The sequence below is a fragment of the Sus scrofa genome, chromosome 1, assembly GCF_054392235.1.
Source record: "Sus scrofa isolate SSC_HxYL_T2T_F1_AM1 chromosome 1, Sscrofa_HxYL_maternal_Yorkshire_Landrace_v2.0, whole genome shotgun sequence".
In the NCBI taxonomy this organism is placed as follows: Eukaryota; Metazoa; Chordata; class Mammalia; order Artiodactyla; family Suidae; genus Sus; species Sus scrofa.
This window is the reverse complement of record NC_139383.1, coordinates 261533546-261552105: the sequence shown is the minus strand read 5'-3', so window position 1 is coordinate 261552105 and position 18560 is coordinate 261533546. Positions and strand designations below refer to the sequence as shown.

The 18560-nt window shown below is 42.9% G+C and overlaps 1 protein-coding gene across 22 annotated transcripts in view; it reads right to left on the bottom strand.

Moving 5' to 3' along the window:
- The window catches only part of PALM2AKAP2 (PALM2 and AKAP2 fusion), a 508785-nt gene extending 495664 nt beyond the window's left edge, over positions 1–13121 (bottom strand). For all 22 annotated transcript variants that reach the window (XM_085013412.1, XM_085013470.1, XM_085013606.1 and 19 more), the window contains exon 1: positions 13040–13121. In XM_085013412.1, the coding sequence (XP_084869538.1) occupies positions 13040–13044 (5 nt within the window). In that variant the 5' untranslated portion in view covers positions 13045–13121. The remainder of the gene's footprint in view (positions 1–13039) is intronic.
- Positions 13122–18560: the final 5439 nt, after the last annotated feature.

Below are 18560 nucleotides of genomic sequence, written 5' to 3'. Positions count from 1 at the left end.
GCCTTTAAGAAATGAGCCTTTATTTAGAAAGCTTCATTCATGGCTCAGCAGAAATTAATCTGACTAGTATCCATGAGGAGGCAGGTTCGATCCTTGGCTTTGCTCAGTGGGTTAAGGATCCGGCATTCCCATGAGCTGTGGTGTAGGCCAGCGGCTACAGCTCTAATTCACCCCTAGCCTGGGAACCTCCAAATACCATCGGTGTGGCTCTCAAAAGACCAAAAAAAGAAAGAAAAAAGAAATGAGCCTTTATTGTGGGTGTCGTCAACTTTAAATGCTGGGCACCTCTGTCTCAGAAGATAGGGAAAGCATTGGAGGGATGGAGAACTTTCCAACTGTTTCTGAAACAACTTCTTCAGTGCTTCCCTGTAGGACTCATGTCTAGAGTTTAACAGATCTTAAGGCTTTTCAAAAGCTAGAGACTTTGGACATAATTTCAACAAAGATGGCTGAAACAAATCAAGTATCCAAAAAGCTTTAGCAGTGCCCAGCAAATCTTCACATGTTTTTGCCCATTGGTCTGTTGTGTTTTGTTTTGTTTGCTGTTCTCCGTTGTTTTGTTTTGCTTTGCCTGGTTAGTGATCCCACTTTGCACGGTCTTCTGAAAAACGGAGTTTCTGATTCCTCAAGGGGGCAGACGTTCACCACAATATTGGAGCATGAATGGTTCTGGAGGGAGCCTTAGCCATTGCTCATTAGTGTGAACAAAAATATTTGAAGATTATCAGTTATTCAATCTTGTTTTAATATTGGAATTGGATCAGTTAAATTTTTTTTTTTTTGGAAAATGACTTAAGCAGTTGTAAGGTGACTTGTCCAGACATTAAAAGGAAAGGGTTTTTTATGCTAAATTTATCTCAGGGGCTGAGAATCAGGCTTGGATTTTGGCTTCACGTAGGATCCCTGAACTCCTAACATTCATTTAGGATCTTGGCCCCTTGCTCTGTGTGTCAATATCTCATCAAACATTCCCCTAGGATAATATTTGCACACTTTTTTGTAACTACTTGGCCAAATATACTTGTTCCTCATAGATGGGGGCCTCCACAAAGGTAGAAACCGTCATACTCATGCCTCACACATAGTAGGTACTTAAGAATTATGAATTGAACAAATAAATAAATGAACATAATTGACAAGAAACTGAAAGTAAAACAGCCTAAACAACTTACTTTCCCAGTATGAAATGCTTATAAAAAACAGACTCCTATCTTTATTTTAGAGCCCATTCATTCAGAATTTATGAAATACACTTTTTGAAGGAATACAAAAATACAATACCTTTTAAAATTGCACCCCAAAAAAATCAAATAAACCTGACCAAGGATATGAAAGACTTATATACTGAGAACTATAAAACATAATCAAAGAAATTAAAGAGGATTCAAAGAAACTGAAAGATATTCCATGCTCCTGGGTTGGAAAAATTAATATTGTGAAAATGGCCATACTACTGAAAGCAATCTACAGATTCAATGCAATCCCTATCAAGTTACCCATGAGATTTTTCACAGAACTAGAACAAACCATCCAAAAATTTATATGGAACCACCAAAGACCCAGAATTGCCAAAGCAATCCTGAGGAACAAAAACCAAGCAGGAGGCATAACTCTCCCAGATTTCAGACAATATTACAAAGCCACAGTCATCAAGACAGTGTGGTAATAGTACAAAAACAGACAGACAGACCAATGGAACAGAATAGAGAACCCAGAAATAACGCAGACACCCATAGTCAATTAATCTTTGACAAAGGAGACAAGAACATAAAATGTGAAAAAGACAGTCTTTTCAGCAAGTGATGCTGGGAAAACTGGACAGCCACATGTAAATCATTGAAACTGAAACACACCCTCACACCATGCACAAAAATAAACTCAAAATGGCTTAAAGACTTAAACATTTAAGACAAGACACCCAAACTGCTAGAAGAGAACATAGGCAAAACATTCTCTGATATCAACCCTACAAATGTTTTCTCAGGTTAGTCTCCCAAAGCAACAGAAAAAAAGGCAAAAATAAACCAATGGGACCTAATCAAACTGAAAAGCTTTGCACAGCAAAGGAAACCAAAAAGAAAACAAAAAGACAATTCACAGAATGGGGGAAAATAGTTTCAAATGATGCAACTGACAAGGGCTTAATCTCTAAAATATACAAACAACTTATACAACTCAACAGCAAAAAAGCCAATCACCCAATGGAAAAATGGGCAAAAGACCTGAACAGACATTTCTCCAAAGAAAAGATACAGATGGCCAACTAGCACATGAAAAAATGCTCAACATCACTGATTATTAGAGAAATGAGAATCAAAACTACCATGAGGTACCACCTCACACCAGTCAGAATGGCCATCATTAGTAAGTCCACAAATATCAAATGCTGGAAAGGGTGTGGAGAAAAGGGAACCCTCCTGTACTATTGGTGGGAATGTAAATTGGTAGAGCCACTATGGAAACAGTATGGAGCTACCTTAGAAAACTACACATAGAACTACCGTATGACCCAGCAATCCCATTCCTGGGCATATATCCGGACAAAACTTTCCTTGAAAAAGACACATGCACCCACATGTTCACTGCAGCACTATTCACAATAGCCAAGACTTGGAAACAACCTAAATGTCCATTGAGAGATGATTGAATTAAGACGATGTGGTGTATATATACACAGTGGAATAATACTCAGCCATAAAAAAGAACAAAATAATGCCATTTGCAGCAACATGGATGGAACTAGAAACTCTCATACTAAGTGAAGTAAGTAAGAAAAACAAATACCATATGATATCACTTACATCTGGAATCTAATATATGGCACAAATGAACCTTTCCACAGAAGAGAAAATCATGGACATGGAGAACCAGATTTGTGGTTGCCGAGGGGGAGGGGGAGGATTTGGGATGGACTGAGAATTTGGGGTTAATAGATGCAAACTATCGCCTTTGGAATGGATAAGCAATGAGATCCTGCTCTATAGCACTGGGAACTATATCTAGTCACTTATGATAGAGCATGATAATGTGAGAAAAAAGAATGTATACATGTATGTGTGACTAGGTCACCTTGCTGTATGGTAGAAAATTGACAGAACACTGTGAACCAGCTATAATGGAAAAAAATGAAAATCATTATTTAAAAAAGAAATATAACTTTTGATTAGACTGTATTTTATGCACTTGTAGCATCTGTGAAGAAGAGCTAACAAGATGGGACAGATTTTATTGATCTGACAGCAATTTGGCAAGCATCCATTTATATACTATTGGTAAGCTAAATTATCACTTATGTTTAAACAGCAGATCAAATACTATGAAGTTCTACGTACATACAGAGAATTTTGACTAGTAAGGTTCCATCCTATAATGAGAAGAGATAACATTTCATTTCTTTAAATAAAATAAAATTCTAATTAAGCCTCTCCATAACTGAGATTGGTCTGCCCTCTGAGGAGTCAATTTGGAGAATTTTTATTATAAGTAATAAGAAGAATGACACTTTCAGTGGGAAGCAAACCAACACTTTGGTACCTTGAAGAATTGAAGCTTCTCCTTCTTAAGTTCATGAGTAAGCTCATAACAACTGTCAATACCTGTTTCATATTTTGGAGCCTTGAGCTCCAATGACCAGAATATGTGGACAAACAAAAGTTGTCAAGTTCCATCCTGGTGATGTGACATGTTTTTCTGTAAGACTTCAAACACTCCTATCCTTTATGAGTAAGGATCCCAGCTAGATACAGATGGCACATTCAGACTGGATAACTGAGGCGAGCTTAATAAAGGCACTTCTTTACAAAGTCATGATCAGAGTAAAGAAAAACCAACAGGGATGGTGAAGTACCAGAGGTTAACAGTGTGGGAAGACTGGCCATCACCCCACTTCTTCCAGAAGGAGAAAGGGGAAAGGAGTGATTCTCAAAATTACAGCTGTAGGACAAGGCTGCAGGCAGGGGCTGTGGTTTTCAGAGAAGGAAAGCAGCCTCTGCCCATCCACATCCCTGCAAGAAAGGAAACTATGGAATAAATATGCCAATCTCCCTCTCCTTTCACCTTTTGGTCTCCTGCTGGTGCCTCCCATTAATCCAACTCAACAAGAAGCCAAAGGGCAAGAGAAAATAGTTGATGCAGACCACAGAGACTGCCCTCCTAGGGCACAAAGCAGTGGAGGAAGGGTGGAGGGTGGATTTGATGGGTGAGATGGAGAATATCCCATGAATACCCTTTCTAAAACTCTTCCACTGTGAAGTATTTATAACATCATTCATGGGTTTATTTCGCAATACATATTCCTAGGAATTGGTTGAGAAAAGATATGTATAACAACACATTTTCCAATGAAAATGACATGTGATGGTTCCTAATATTGCTTTCATAGGAATGCAAGATTCACTGATTATTTCACTCAAAGATATGGTAAAGGCAATTGTTTTATCTCCTTGAAACCTTGAAATGAACCAAAAGAAAAATTAGGAGTTCCCGTTGTGGCTCAGTGGTTAACAAATCTGACTAGGAACCATGAGGTTGCAGGTCCAATCCCTGGCCTTGTTCCGTGGGTTTAAGGATCCGGCATTGCCATGAGCTGCGGTGTACGTCGCAGATTTGACTCGGATTCCACATTGCTGTGGCTCTGGTGTAGGCCGGTAGCTATAGCTCTGATTAGACCCCTAGCCTGGGAACCTCCATATGCTATGGGAATGGCCCAAGAAATGGCAAAAAGACCAAAAAAAAAAAAAGAAAAATTAGAAAGCAATGTCAAAATTACAAACAACCCAGTCAAAAAGTGGGCAGGAGGAGTTCCTGTTGTGGCTCAGTGGGTTAAGAACCCAACTAGGGAGTTCCTCTCATGGCTCAGTTGAAACAAATTTGACCAGCATTCATGAGGATGCAGGTTCAATCCCTGTCCTCACTCAGTGGGTTAAGGATCTGGTGTTGCCATGAGCTATGGTGTAGGTCACAGATGCGGCTTGGATCCTGCATTGCTGTGGCTATGGTGTAGGTCAGCAGCTACAGCTCTTATTTGACCTCTAGCCTGGGAAAATCCATATGCAGAGTGTGCACCCTAAAAAAAAAAAAAAAAAAGGCATAAATAAATAAATAAATAAATAGAACCCGACTAGTATCCATGAGCTAGTATCCATGAGGGTGCAGGTTCATTTCCTGGCCTCGTTCAGTGGGTTAAGAATCCAGTGTTGCTGTGAGTTGCAGTATAAGTCACAGACATGGCTCAGATCCCATGTTGCTGTGGTGTGGCTGGCAGCTGCAGCTCCTGTTCAACCCCTAGCCTTGGAACTTCCATATGCCACAGGTGTGTGTGTGTGTGTGGCCCTAAAAAAAAAAAAAAGAAAAAAAAGCAGGCAGAAAATCTAAATAGACATTTCTCCAAAGAAGACATACATATGGCCAAAAAGCACATGAAAAGATGTTCAACATCACTAATTATTAGAGAAATACAAATCAAAACTGCTATGAGGTACCACCTTACACCAGTCAGAGTAGCCATCATTAAAAATCTACAAACAATAAATGCTAGAGAGGGTGTGGAGAAAAGGGAACCCTCTTACACTGTCGGTGGGAATGTACACTGCAACCACTGTGGAAAACAATATGGAGGTTCCTAAAAAAACCTTAAAATAGAACTACCATATGATCCAGCAATCACACTTCTGGGCATAATTGAAAACCGTAATTCAAAAAATACATGCACCCCAATGTTCATTACAGCACTATGTATAATATCCAAGACATGGAAGCAACCTACATGTCCATCAACAAAGGAACAGATAAAGAAGATGTGGTACATATTTACAATGGAATACTACTCAGCCGTAGAAAGGAAATAATGCCATTTGCAGCAACATGGATGAACCTAGAGATTATCATATTAAGTGAAGTAAGTCAGACAGTGAAAGACAAACATCATATGATATCATTTATGTGTGGTATCTAAAATAAGGACCAAAATTTGCAGAACAGAAACAGTCTCACAAACTTTGAAAACAAACCTGTGGTTACCAAAGGGGACTGGAGGGGAGGGATGGACTGGGGGTTTGGGATTGGGATGTGCACACTGAGGTATATGGAATGATTGGGCAATGGGGACCCGCTTATAGTACAGAGAACTCTATCCAATATTCTGTGATAATCTATATGGAAGAAGAATCTGAAAGAGAATGGATGTGGGTACACGTGTAACTGAATCACTTTGTTGTACAGAAGAAATTGTCACAACGTTGTAAATCAACTCTACTTCAATAAAACTTTATGAAAACATAAAAGATTTTTAAAATTAGAAAGGAAAACGTATCTACTATGAACCTGCAAAGAGCTAAGATGCTCAAATCTCAGACTCCAAGAATTATCTGCCAAAAAGAGTAAAACTTTTATTAAATTAATGGACAACCCTAAATAGTGATCTATACGTCTACACATCTCAATCAATTTTCAAATTTCTATGTAAGGAAGGAGAGCACTCAGAGCGGCCCAGGGCTGGAAGGGTGGGGTGTGGCGTGAGCAAGTCCTGGGGGACATGGGGAGCATCTGTGTGGAGGGGCTGGTCCACACCAGACTGGTACAGAAAGTCACATCGAACCCCCTATCTTCATCATCTGTGAAAGCCTGAAACATAGAAGATTTAGTCTGGAGGTGAGAAATGTTGGAAAAGAGAAGGAAAATAATGATTCCCTTTGTAGAAGACTTTTGGGGGATGTTAAACAGAGTTAGCCACGTAGTGAGTGACAAATAAGCACCAAGTAGCTGTCTGTCCTCGAACCCCAATACACACACACACAAACACACACACACACATGCACACGCACAAGCAGTGAGCTGGGATACGTGAGTCTGGGATGTCTGAATGATCTGCTCACTCCCTCACAACGAGACATTTTTAGAACAGAAGATAGTGTAGGGTTGTAAGGAATTTTGATGAGACAAAATATCAAATCTAAAGTCACTGTCTTCCCCAAACACCACCCCTCTCCTTCCCACTTACTCTTGGCAAACAGTAGTTTCGGCTACAATAACCTCCATTTGGAAGTGAGTAGTAAATGCAAAGTCGTCAACATGCATGGGTTCTATATACTCAACTATTATTTTTTAAAAAGAGAGGAAAGATTTATAAGCAAAAGACAGATAAATGTATTTCAGGAAGATGACACAAGAAATAAAAATTTTCAGATAAGTGCTTCTCCATATATTCAAAGAAGCTAAAGAAAATACAAATTCTTTAAAAAAAAAACAAGTGCAAGAGTTCCTGTCGTGGCTCAGTGGAAATGAATGTGACTAGCATCCATGAGGATACAGGTTCCATCCCTGGCCTTGCTCAGTGGGTTAAGGATCCAGCGTTGCTGTGAGCTGTGGTGTGGTCACAGACATGGCTCAGATCCCGCACTGCTGTGGATTTGGTGTAGACCAGCAGCTGCAGCTCAGATTCGACTCCTAGCCTGGGAACCTCCAAATGCTGTGGGTGTGAACCTAAAAACACAAAGACGGGAAAAAAAAAAAAAAGAACTGTCACAAAAGAGTTGCTAAACTTTGATGTTTAAAAATAATTCTATCAGGAGTTCCCGTCGTGGCTGAGTGGTTAACGAATCCGACTAGGAACCATGAGGTTGCGGGTTCGATTCCTGGCCTTGCTCAGTGGGTTAAGGATCTGGCGTTGCCATGAGCTGTGGTGTGGGTTGCAGACACGGCTCGGATCCCCAGGTTGCTATGGCTGTGGTGTAGGCTAGCGGCTACAGCTCCGATTGGACCCCTAGCCTGGGAACCTCCATATGTTGCAGGAAGCGGCCCTAGAAAAGGCAAAAAGAAAAAAAAATAGTAATATTAACAATAATAATAATAATTCTATCAGTAAGGCAAAAAAAAAAAAAAAAAAAAAAAAAGCCAGCGGAATTAGTCAGGCTAGCCTAAGACTTTCCTAGAGCAACAATCAATGCCAGAACACAATGGAACAATGTCTTATAGAATTATGAGGGGAAGGGGAACATGATTCTATAATTTCATATAAATTCAATTTATTCATAAAAGCAACAGAAAGGCATTCAAAATAAATACCCATGGGCCCCATTGGAAAACAAAAACTTCCAACTAAACACCAAATCAATACAAAATGCTCAGGAAAGAGGATGCCATTGGCGAAAGGGCTGGTGGTGATTTGGACTCAGCTCAGGTGCAAGATGAAAACTAAGCGCATAGAGCATGGCTCTGCCTCAAGACCTTTGCAACGGCTCTGCTTTGGCAAAGGGTCACTCTTTTACTTTGTTCAAGTCTCTATGCAAACTCACCAATTCAGAAACCTGTTTCCAGACTACTCTGCCAAAAGTAACCTGCCCTCATCACCATCCAGTCTCCTACTGAATTTTACTTTTAACATTTATCACTTCCTGACATTAGCATATAACACATACGCCTACATATAAATACACACATATAGAGAGAGTCTCCACTACTAAATAGAACCTGTTTCAGTTTTGTCACTGCTGTAATCTCAGCACTTAGAACAGCACCGAGTACATAGAGGGTACCTGATTGAATGACCTGTTAAGAATTATGTTTACAGTTCAAAACCACCAACATTAAAAGCTTGGAAAATGTAAAACTCACAATGTAACTGCAACAAATGGTAAATGGAAGGCTAAGTGATGGTCTCTCATTTCCCCAGCAGTCAGAGTTAAAGAATCAATGAGGTCTAAACTGGGCAAACTTGAACAATTTAAAGAGTTCCCACACTATGCTCGCTTCGCTTTTTGGCTCCCAGACCCTTCCAGAAAAGTGTCTGGCAAAGCCTATAGGTGTGGTCTCACATCAATAACTGCATTAGTACTGTTCATGCCCACACATTGATCTCCCACTCAGTCCAACAAGGAGGGCAGCCAAGTTCAATCACTTAGGACCCTCTTTGCTTGTTATCTAGATTTTTTTTCTGATTTTAACTAAGATGCTCTTGTTTTATTAAAATCAATCATTCTCATAAATAAATGATTGTGTTTTTATCTTCACTCAGTGTCATTTTAAATTAGTGACCTTGGCTTATTCAAAATGATCCAGTATTGGTACACAACAAACTTTCTGGCTTCTAAAATTAATTATCCCCATTCACAGCATTCTTTCCCCCCGCCCCCCCTCCCCACGGCCACACATGCGGCATATGGAAGTTCCTGGGTTAGGGGTCAAATCAGGGCTGCAGCTGAGGACTATGCCACAGCCACGGCAATACTGGATCCAAGCCACATCTGCAGCCTAAACCACAGCTTCTGGCAATGCCAGATCCTTAACCCACTGAGTGAGGCCAGGGATCAAACACACATCCTCATGGATACTAGTCAGGTTCTTAACCTGCTGAGCCACAGTGGGAACTCCTGTGCCACTCATTTTGAATACCTTCAGAAGGAAAAGTGCAGAAAGCGGTCTGGTGGCTCCACTGCACTTAGCCATCTCTGGACCATCCTCACTTCACTGTCAAAACTCCAGCCACACGGCCCTTCTTCCAGTTCTGCCAGCTGGCCAAGTTCTCTGCTGCCTCAGGGCCTTAGCACATGCTGCTTTCTCAGCCCAAAGTGCTTCCTCCCTCTAATCCTCACCTAGCCAAGTCCTACTTATCCTTTAGCTCTCACATTAGATCTCAATTTCTCAGAGGGACTTTGCTGACCACGGCCCCCAACCTAATCTATATCCCCTTCCTGTCATTTTCTCTGTTTTTCCCTCCATGGCATTTATTGCACTTTGTACTTATAGATTCATTGTGTGTGCTGGTTTAACATCTATCCCTTCATTAGACTACAAACTCCAAATGATGAGAAACATGACTGTTTTGCTGAGCAGTGCTAACCTCCACAAGTCCTCACTGGTTAAACGAAAAAAATAAAGGAAGGGAATTTTATTCTACCTTTTAATTTTTTTCACAAGCATAACTTGGACACAGTAAGTAAGAAGAATTGAGTCCCTATTTCACTCTCATTTAAAGGATGCTGTCCTATCTAGCATGAGATTTAGGAAAGGTTGAGATGGAGAGGGAGGAGGGGCTATGGCATATGGGAAATTTCAGGGCAGGATGGAAAAATGTGGTATTCTGAAAGGGGATGTAAAGAGTTAAAAAGCAAATTATATTAAGTAAAGGAAGTAGGGCAGAGAAGAGATAGACTCTTGGAAATTCAGGAGGTTAACTGGAAGATGAGGAGAGCTTTGGAATGTCACACAGGGATGGGAAAGCCAGGGCCAGGTGGATCAGGGGAGGAGGAGGCTGGTTGAGACACCAATAAGGATCCTGTGGAGGGAGTTCCCGTCTTGGCTCAGTGGTTAACGAATCCAACTAGGAACCATGAGGTTGCGAGTTCAATCCATGGCCTTGCTCAGTGGGTTAATGATCCGGCGTTGCCGTGAGCTGTGGTGTAAGTTGCAGACGCGGCTCGGATCCCTCATTGCTGTGGCTCTGGCGTAGGCCAGTGGCTACAGCTCCGATTTGACCCCTAGCCTGGGAACGTCCATATGCTGTGGAGCAGCCCAAGAAAATGGCAAAAAGATGAAAAAAAAAAAAAAAAGATCCTGTGGAGGCAGAGGAAGGATGTGATGGGAAAGGCCTTCGATCCCAAGGAGTTCCAGGTGGGTGGCAGGCGCACCTGGAACAAAAGCTTAGGAAGGGATGGAGAGGAAAGGGGGGAAGGTCTCTGAGGAAGAAACTTACAAATCCTGTATGCTGTTATTGAACATAGTTGTGGAACTCTCACATTCTAAGATACATTACACATTAGAGAATTAACATTAATGTAAGACTGTAAAGATGAAAATTACTGCCCCAGCAAACAACCAAGGTATCCTTTAATCTCACACAGTGGAATGACCAGACTTACATTCAATCTCTTATAAAAGACTGTCTCCATGTCAAGAAAACAGCAATGAAGAATAGGAATGCAGTGGGCCAGGGGCAAGCTGTGCAGTTGCTGTTCTATATCCCCAAGCCTGCTGTGTCTTCTGGTTGACTCTCTGCATCTGCAACAGTATCTAAAGAATCGTGCTATTCTTGGAGTTTCTGTTGTGGCTTGGTGGTTAACAAACCTGACTAGCATCTATGAGGACTCGAGTTCAATCCCTGGCCTCGCTCCGTGGGTTAAGGATCTGGCATTGCCACAAGCTGTGGTGTAGGTCACAGAAGCAGCTCGGATCCCGCGTTGCTTTGGCTGTGGTGTAGGCTGGCAGCTACAGCTGCGATTGGACCCCTAGCCTGGGAACCTCTATATGCCAAGGATGCAGCCCTAAAAAGCCAAAAAAAAAAAAAAAAAAAAAAAAAAAAAAAAAAAAAGAATAGTGCTATTCTCAGTTGCCCTTGGAGCACTATGCTTCTTTATCAATTGTCTGCAAAAAGGAGCTTGGTCCCAACTTGAATCCCCATAAAATGTCAATGGAAAATGCTAGAGACCATGGTAATAATAATAGGTAACAGAAACTATTTATAGGTAAGTGAGTTTACTTTGTGCAGCTTTCTGTTCTAAAAACCTTGTATGTATCAATTTGTTTTGTCTTCATAAAAGGCCCTGGAGCTCAGGGGCTAGAGCACTGGTCTTGCAATCTTCACAAATATCACACGAAGGAGTTGTTACTATTACTATTTCTGTTTCCAGAAATGAGTCCCAAAGGGGCTGACGTCATGCAGCAAAGTGTAAAAGGACTCAAACCCAGCAAACTGACTCCAGAGCCTTAATCATTAGCCCTTTAAATTTGGGTATACCTTACAATTTACAGAGCACTTTAGAAGAGATAAAATATTATCCTCCCAACACTTCAAAGTCAGTAAGGAACATCTCTGTCTCCACTGTATGATGGGAAAACTGAGGCTTAGAGACATCAAAATTACTGGGGTAGGAAATCAACAACACTAGGACCAGCCAAGGTGGAGGTTGAAATCTACAACTCGTCATTGCCAAAATGCCACACCATCTCTCACTTCTGCTTCAGCAGCCTTGATGGTGAGGATTAAATTGCATGTACACAATCAGATATGCGGGGGGGGGTGGGGCAGGAAAGCTGCATCTAGGGTTTATTGGGTTTGGCATGAAAGTCCTGATACCTGAAAACAGGACATTATCTCCAGGCTGAACTATGATTTCATACAGCTTCAATGTCAGGGAGTATCCGTGGGAAGAGAGCAGGAGGAGGAGATGATGACCAAGTGACCAGGTATCTAATAGCTGGCTCCCAAAATGACCCTTTCTTGGAGCCTGTCGCCTGTCAGAGTGGCTCTGCTGCAGCAGCAGCCTGGGAGAGTGACCAAAAAGCATCGGAGGGATGCAAAGACAGAGAAGAACCCCAGTCCGAACCCACATCGGAGCCCTTTATTGTGTCGTTTTCTGGTTAACGCCCCTCTTGCCTTCATGCCCTCTCCTGCCCACCCCTCCTACTCGGTACCCACGATGCCAAACGTTGTAATTCAACCTGGGCTGCTGGTCCTAAGATTCTATCTCCTTTCTCAATTACCCCAGAAACAAATCAGTTATTTGGGGGAGGGGATCCTCATGGTTTCTGGTAGCCAGGGCATTGCAGCTCTGGCTCATGTTACCCACTAACTCATCATCTTTCCATTACACGACTTCACACCGAGCCACATTTGGTTCTGATCCGCAGTGACCACCTCCCCCGCGCTTAAAAAAAAAAAAAAAAAAAAAAAAAACTGCAGTCCAATAATGCTGACATGGTTACGAATCGGAAGTAATGGCTATTGCGGCCAACTCCCTGAGTGGCGGAAGCTTGAGGCAGGGACAGGGAAGCCTAGAACATGCCTCCCTCCTTAGGAACACCGTTCCCCCGCCGAGGCCCTGCTGGCCAAGGGGCAGCGGCCAAAACCACGCATCCCGGGGTTCCTAGCCCTTAGCTCCTGCTGCAGCGGCTGCTGCTATAGAAACGCTAGGCTTACACGCCGGGCTGAAATTAAACACCCTTCCGGGACCAGGACCCGAGCCGGATTCTCCTGCTGCCTTGGTCGCCATGGCAACGTAGGAAGGGGAAAGCTGGCAAGCCGCGCGCGCTGTGCGGGGATACTCACTCCATCGCGGTGCTCCGGGCTGCCAGGCGCACTGCTGCGGGGCTCACCGGCGCTGTTCGCCTCTGCCGGGGCCGGGCGCTCTGGCCGCGCCGCGCGCGAGGTGGAGCCGGGAGCGTCTCTCCTCCCAGCCCGCACCCCCTCCTCCCCTTGAGGGTTGAAAGTGAACGCTCAGGCTCTCTCAGCTCCCAGCCTGCGAATAAAACGGGAAGCAATTGGATAATGTTGTTCGCTGGGCGCTAGACAAGCCACTCCACTTAAGTGTTTGGGGAGGGAGAGCGCAGGCAGCTGCGCGCGGGGCTGTGTGGCCACCCGCGCGAAGGGCCCTGGCGCCCGAGGCGCCAGGTGCGCCGGCGGCTCCCCTGGGAAGGGCGCTGCTTCTCTGAGACGCCGGGGGCTGTCAGGAGGGGGAGATGCGCGGCTGCGGCGGGTGGCACAGCCCAGAGGGCGCAGGGAAAATTGAGTCATTGGCAAGGTTGCAGCTCTTGCGGCTTGGAAGTTGCAGGCGAAAGACGCGTCTGGCCTCTGCAAGTATCAAGTGCTGCCCCCAATAGGTTGGGCACAGTTTCGGAAACGCCATTGTGCCAGCTCAGCGGGTATCTGTCTGAGTTTCCGAGGGAAAAGTCCACCTGCGCTGTGGCGCGTTAATGCGGTGCTCCATCACTGCCGACCTCACGCCCTTCTTTATCACTCTACATTTGGCGCATCCCCGCCTGCCAGAAAGATACTGCCCAGCGTTACTTTCCCTAGTTGGTTCTCTGAAAACAATAGCTATACGGAAGATGTTTTCCCAATTTACCACGGCCCCACCTCACAGTTACAAGCCTCCCCAGGGCATACATTCCCTCCCTACACTCCCTTTGAGAATCCTCTCCTCCTCAAGTTTTCCCGAGTGGGAATCAGGCTCCCATCCAGGTGCCCCGCACCTGCTGCAGGGAAGCATCGATGAGGCAAGCTTCAGGCTTTCACTGTATCTTTCTGCCTGGCTCCTCTGTGAGTAGGTTTCTGCTAGGAGCTTAGGATGCAACCCTATGCATTGCCATCACAGTCCCTGTCCTGATGGAGCTCACTGGCTAACGTAGAAGGACAAAGCATAGAGAAAGAAAAAAACTAAACAAACATAACAGCACAGGCTGAAGATATTGCTCTAAGAATTAAGTAGTAAAATGAATGTTTTAAAATTAATTTGTGATGCTGGCACAACTCTTGAATTTACTAACTCTTAAATTGTACATCCTGGGGGAATTTTCTGGTGTTTGAATTAAATCTTATTACAGCAGTTTGAAAAAAAAATACTTTGATGGAGAATCAAAGGCAAGTGGACCAGTGAAGGGAAGGTGTTCAAGAAAGGGCCCTCTGAAGGGGCTGGCTTTAGGAGGGGGGAGGACTGGGACACATAAGCGGGCATAAGCCACAGGAGGAAGGGCATTCTAACTGGCCATCAGCTTGTTTGGTGACTCTAGATGGGAAAGAGCTCTACCCATTCGAGGGACTAAAAGGAGACCAATGCCAAGTGTTCTGCGTAGATTCACTCCCTTTCCCTCTGGAAAGTAAGCCACAAAGTAAAACCCAGTGACGATTCACAGATGTTCCGTGGAAAGATATTCTAGATCTTCTCCAGGTTTCCATTCAGAGAATCCAGTGTGAATTTGGAGATCATAAAACCCTCCCTCAACCCATGTCCCTTTGCAGCTATCATCCTACCTCTACTCTCCCCCTTCACAACCAAGCCTCCTGCAGGAAGTGTACATACTCACCGTCTCTACAGCCTTACCTCCTATTTACTCCCGGCAGCCCACAGAATTAAGCTCAGCTATGAGTAATCAAGAGGCTTAACTAGGAAACAGATTTGTTTTTCTACCTGTTGAGAGGTCAGAGTCCCCGAGCAGTTTAGGAGCTCTTAAAGAGCTAAGAGTCTCAGCCTCCCCCAAAATGTTGTTCTTTTACTTGTGGTCTCTCTTCCTAAAGTCATTTCATGATCCAGGTTAGAAGCTCAGGTTCCTGCCATCGTGTCTGCATTCCAACCAGCACAAAGGTGAAAGAAGCAAAGCAGAAGAGGCAAAGAAAGGATGTAAGCTACCTAGCTACCTTTTTTTTTTTTTTTTTTTTTTGTCTTTTTAGAGCCATACCTGCAGAACCTGGGGGTACCCACAGCATATGGAGGTTCCCAGGCTAGGGGTCAAATCAGACCTGAGCTGCTGGCCTATGGTACAGCCACAGCAATGCCAGATCTGAACCATATCTGGGACCTACAGCACAGTCACAACAACGCTGGATTCTTAACCCACTGAACGAGGCCCGGGATCAAACCTGTGTCCTCATGGATTCTAGTCAGATTTATTTCTGCTAAGCCATGACGGACTACCTTTTAAGGAAGACTCCCAGAAGTTGCCTCAGTACACTTTCACTTATATCTCTTTGGCCAAAATTCAGTTTCCAGGGAGACTAGGCAAAGCAGGCATCAGTCTGCATAGTCATGAGCATAGCTAAAAATTGGGAGCCTCCATTCCCATGAAAGAAAGGGGAAATGGACATTGGGGGTCAACCAGCAGTCATTGCCATACTCTTCCGTCCTTAGCATTCTAGCTTCTGCCTCCTACACACTACTGACACTGCTCCCCATAGAGTCACCAATGCCAACAGCAATGGACATCTATCAGTCCTCTTCTTGTGTGACTTATGAGAAGCATCTGACATTTTGACCACTCGTTTTTGTATTTTTTTTTTCTACTTTAGGCTGGGTTTGTTGAGGCAAAAGTTACATTCAGCAGTATTCATTGTTTTTAGGTGTGCTGTTCGGTCTGTTCAGATAAGTTATATAGTCATGTAATCATCCTCATAGTCACAATACAGAACATAATCATCACCCTGAGCAGTTCCAGTCCCTTGATTGCATCCCCTCCTCTCACCTCCAGCCCCTGCCAACTACTGACTTGATTTCTGTCCCTAATCATTTTGGTTTTTTCCAGAATATTATATAAGTGGAATCTAATAGTATTTGGCTTTTCGTGCTTATCTTCTTTCCCTTAACAAATGCTTTGGGGAGTTCTCCTTGTTGTTGTGTACATTGGTAGTTCCTTTTCTTTCTTTCTTTTTTTTTTTTTTTTTTTTTTGGTCTTTTTGCTATTTCTTGGGCCACTCCTGGGGCATATGGAGGTCCCCAGGCTAGGGGTCAAATTAGAACGTAGCCACCAGCCTACGCCACAGTCACAGCAACTCGGGGATCCCAGCCGCATTTGCAACCTACACCACAGCTCGCGGCAACTCCAGATCCTTAACCCACTGAGCAATGCCAGGGATCGAACCCGCAACCTCATGGTTCCTAGTCGGATTTGTTAACCACTGAGCCAGGACAGGAACTCCGGTAGTTCCTTTTCATTGCTGAACAGTACCACCATGCAGCTGTGCTACTTTTGTATCCATTCACCAGTTGATAGATATTTAGATTGTTTCCAGTTTGTATCTAATACTAATAAAACGGCTATATACATTTATCTACACTTCTTTGTGTGAACAGATGTTTTCATTTCCTTGGGGTCAATACTAGGGTCACTCTTTCCATTCTGAAACACTATCTTCTGTGATGCCTCACTGCCTCAACTCTAGCTACCCTATATCTGCTACTTGCCTCTTCAACGTTATTCTGCTGGGCCCAACTCAACTCTCTTTACTTCTCACTGTACATACCCTTCCTGTGCCATTTCATCTACTTCTGTGGCTTTAGTTAACCACTTACATGGTTCCCAATTCCAAAAACTAAACCTCCAGCCCACGTCACTCTCCTAAATTTCAAAATTGAATATCCAAAAGCCATCATGACATCTTCACCAACAACTCAAACCTAGCAAGTCCAAAATTCACTCATGATTTTGACCTGTAAAGCTCCTCTTGATAACCTGCTTACCTATCCTAACAGCTGAGAGGGAAGTGTCCTTACAGAAACCTGGGCATTGTCTGTGATTCCTAAAGATCTTGACTTGCCACACCCAATCAATCAACAAGATCGATCCAGACTATCTCCTGCAGAGCCACAGAGCCCATTCACTTCTCTCTCTCTTCACTGCTATTGATAAAACAGACTCCCTCCTGGCCTCCTGCCCTCTAGTCCCATCTTGTTCTGACCCATTCAAATGAACAGCCAGAACAACCTTCCAAGAATGCAAATGTAACCACATCATCCCCTTGCCTAAAACCTTTCAATGGGCATCTCTTAATTTTAAGATAAAGGTTAAATTGAATTTTAGGTGCATCCTAAGTTTTTTGAAGCTAGTAGATTAATTACAGTTACAATTTTAAAATGCAATAGAAAAAACAAGAATTCACTTCAAAGGGCTGGCTTATATATTAAGAGTCATAAATACATCATTTGCTATATTTAACTTTAGGGGGGAAAATGACAGGTATAGGAGTCAAACAGGCTTTGGTTAAGATCCAGTTTGGCTGTTACATTTAGAAGGGATGGGCAATGGGGTCCTGCTGTATATCACAGGAAACTATGTCCAATCTCTTGGATAGAACATGATGGGGATGAAATGAGAAAAAGAATGGATGTGTGTGTGTGTGTATATACATATATATGTGTGTGTGTGTGTATTCATATACATATGTGAATATATGACTGGGTCACTTTGCTGTACAGCAGAAATTGGCAAAACAGTGTAAATCGATTATAATTTTAAAAAATGATTCCAGGAGTTCTCGTCGTGGCTCGGAAGAAACGAATCTGACTAGCCTCCATGAGGATGCGGGTTCAATCCCTGGCCTTGCTCAGTGGGTCAAGGATCCAGCATTGCTGTGGCTGTGGCGGCATAAGCCAGTGGCTGCAGCTCCGATTCAACCTCTAGCCTGGGAACATCTATTTGCCTCAGGTGTGGCCCTAAAAAGTAAAAAATAAAAGAATAAAAAAGATTCCAGTTTGGTGGTTTACTAGCTTTGTGATTTTGGACCTATCACTTAGTTATTCTCAGGTTTCCTTGTCTATAAAATGAGGATGGCAATACTTATCCTTAAAGGCTAGTTTGAAAATTAGATGTATTATGTATAAATTGCCTAGCACCATGCCTGGTACTTAGTAGATACTCAATAAACAGTAGCTATAATAAGCTATCATCATTCTTACATTGTAACTTTGCTATAAAATCTCAAACATTTTAGCAGCCATTTGTATTTTCATAGTATTCCTTCAAAGAGGTGAAGCCAATACAGACATAGGAGCTGATCAATTTGTTTATTCTCATGGATTAAATGAGAATGTTACACTAGATGGTATACTTATTTATTCATTAAAGTTATATATGTTATATATGATCAATTTGTTTATTCTCATGGATTAAGTGAGAATGTTACACTAGATGGTATACTTATTTATTCACTAAAATTTTTAAATTAAAATTATATATGTTACGGCAGCACTACAAAATAGCAGGTATGGCTATGTGGATCCACTGATACACATTTTCCCATAGTTTATTCATTTAAGCTGAGCTCACCAGGTACTGTTAACACAACAAATACGCATTAACTG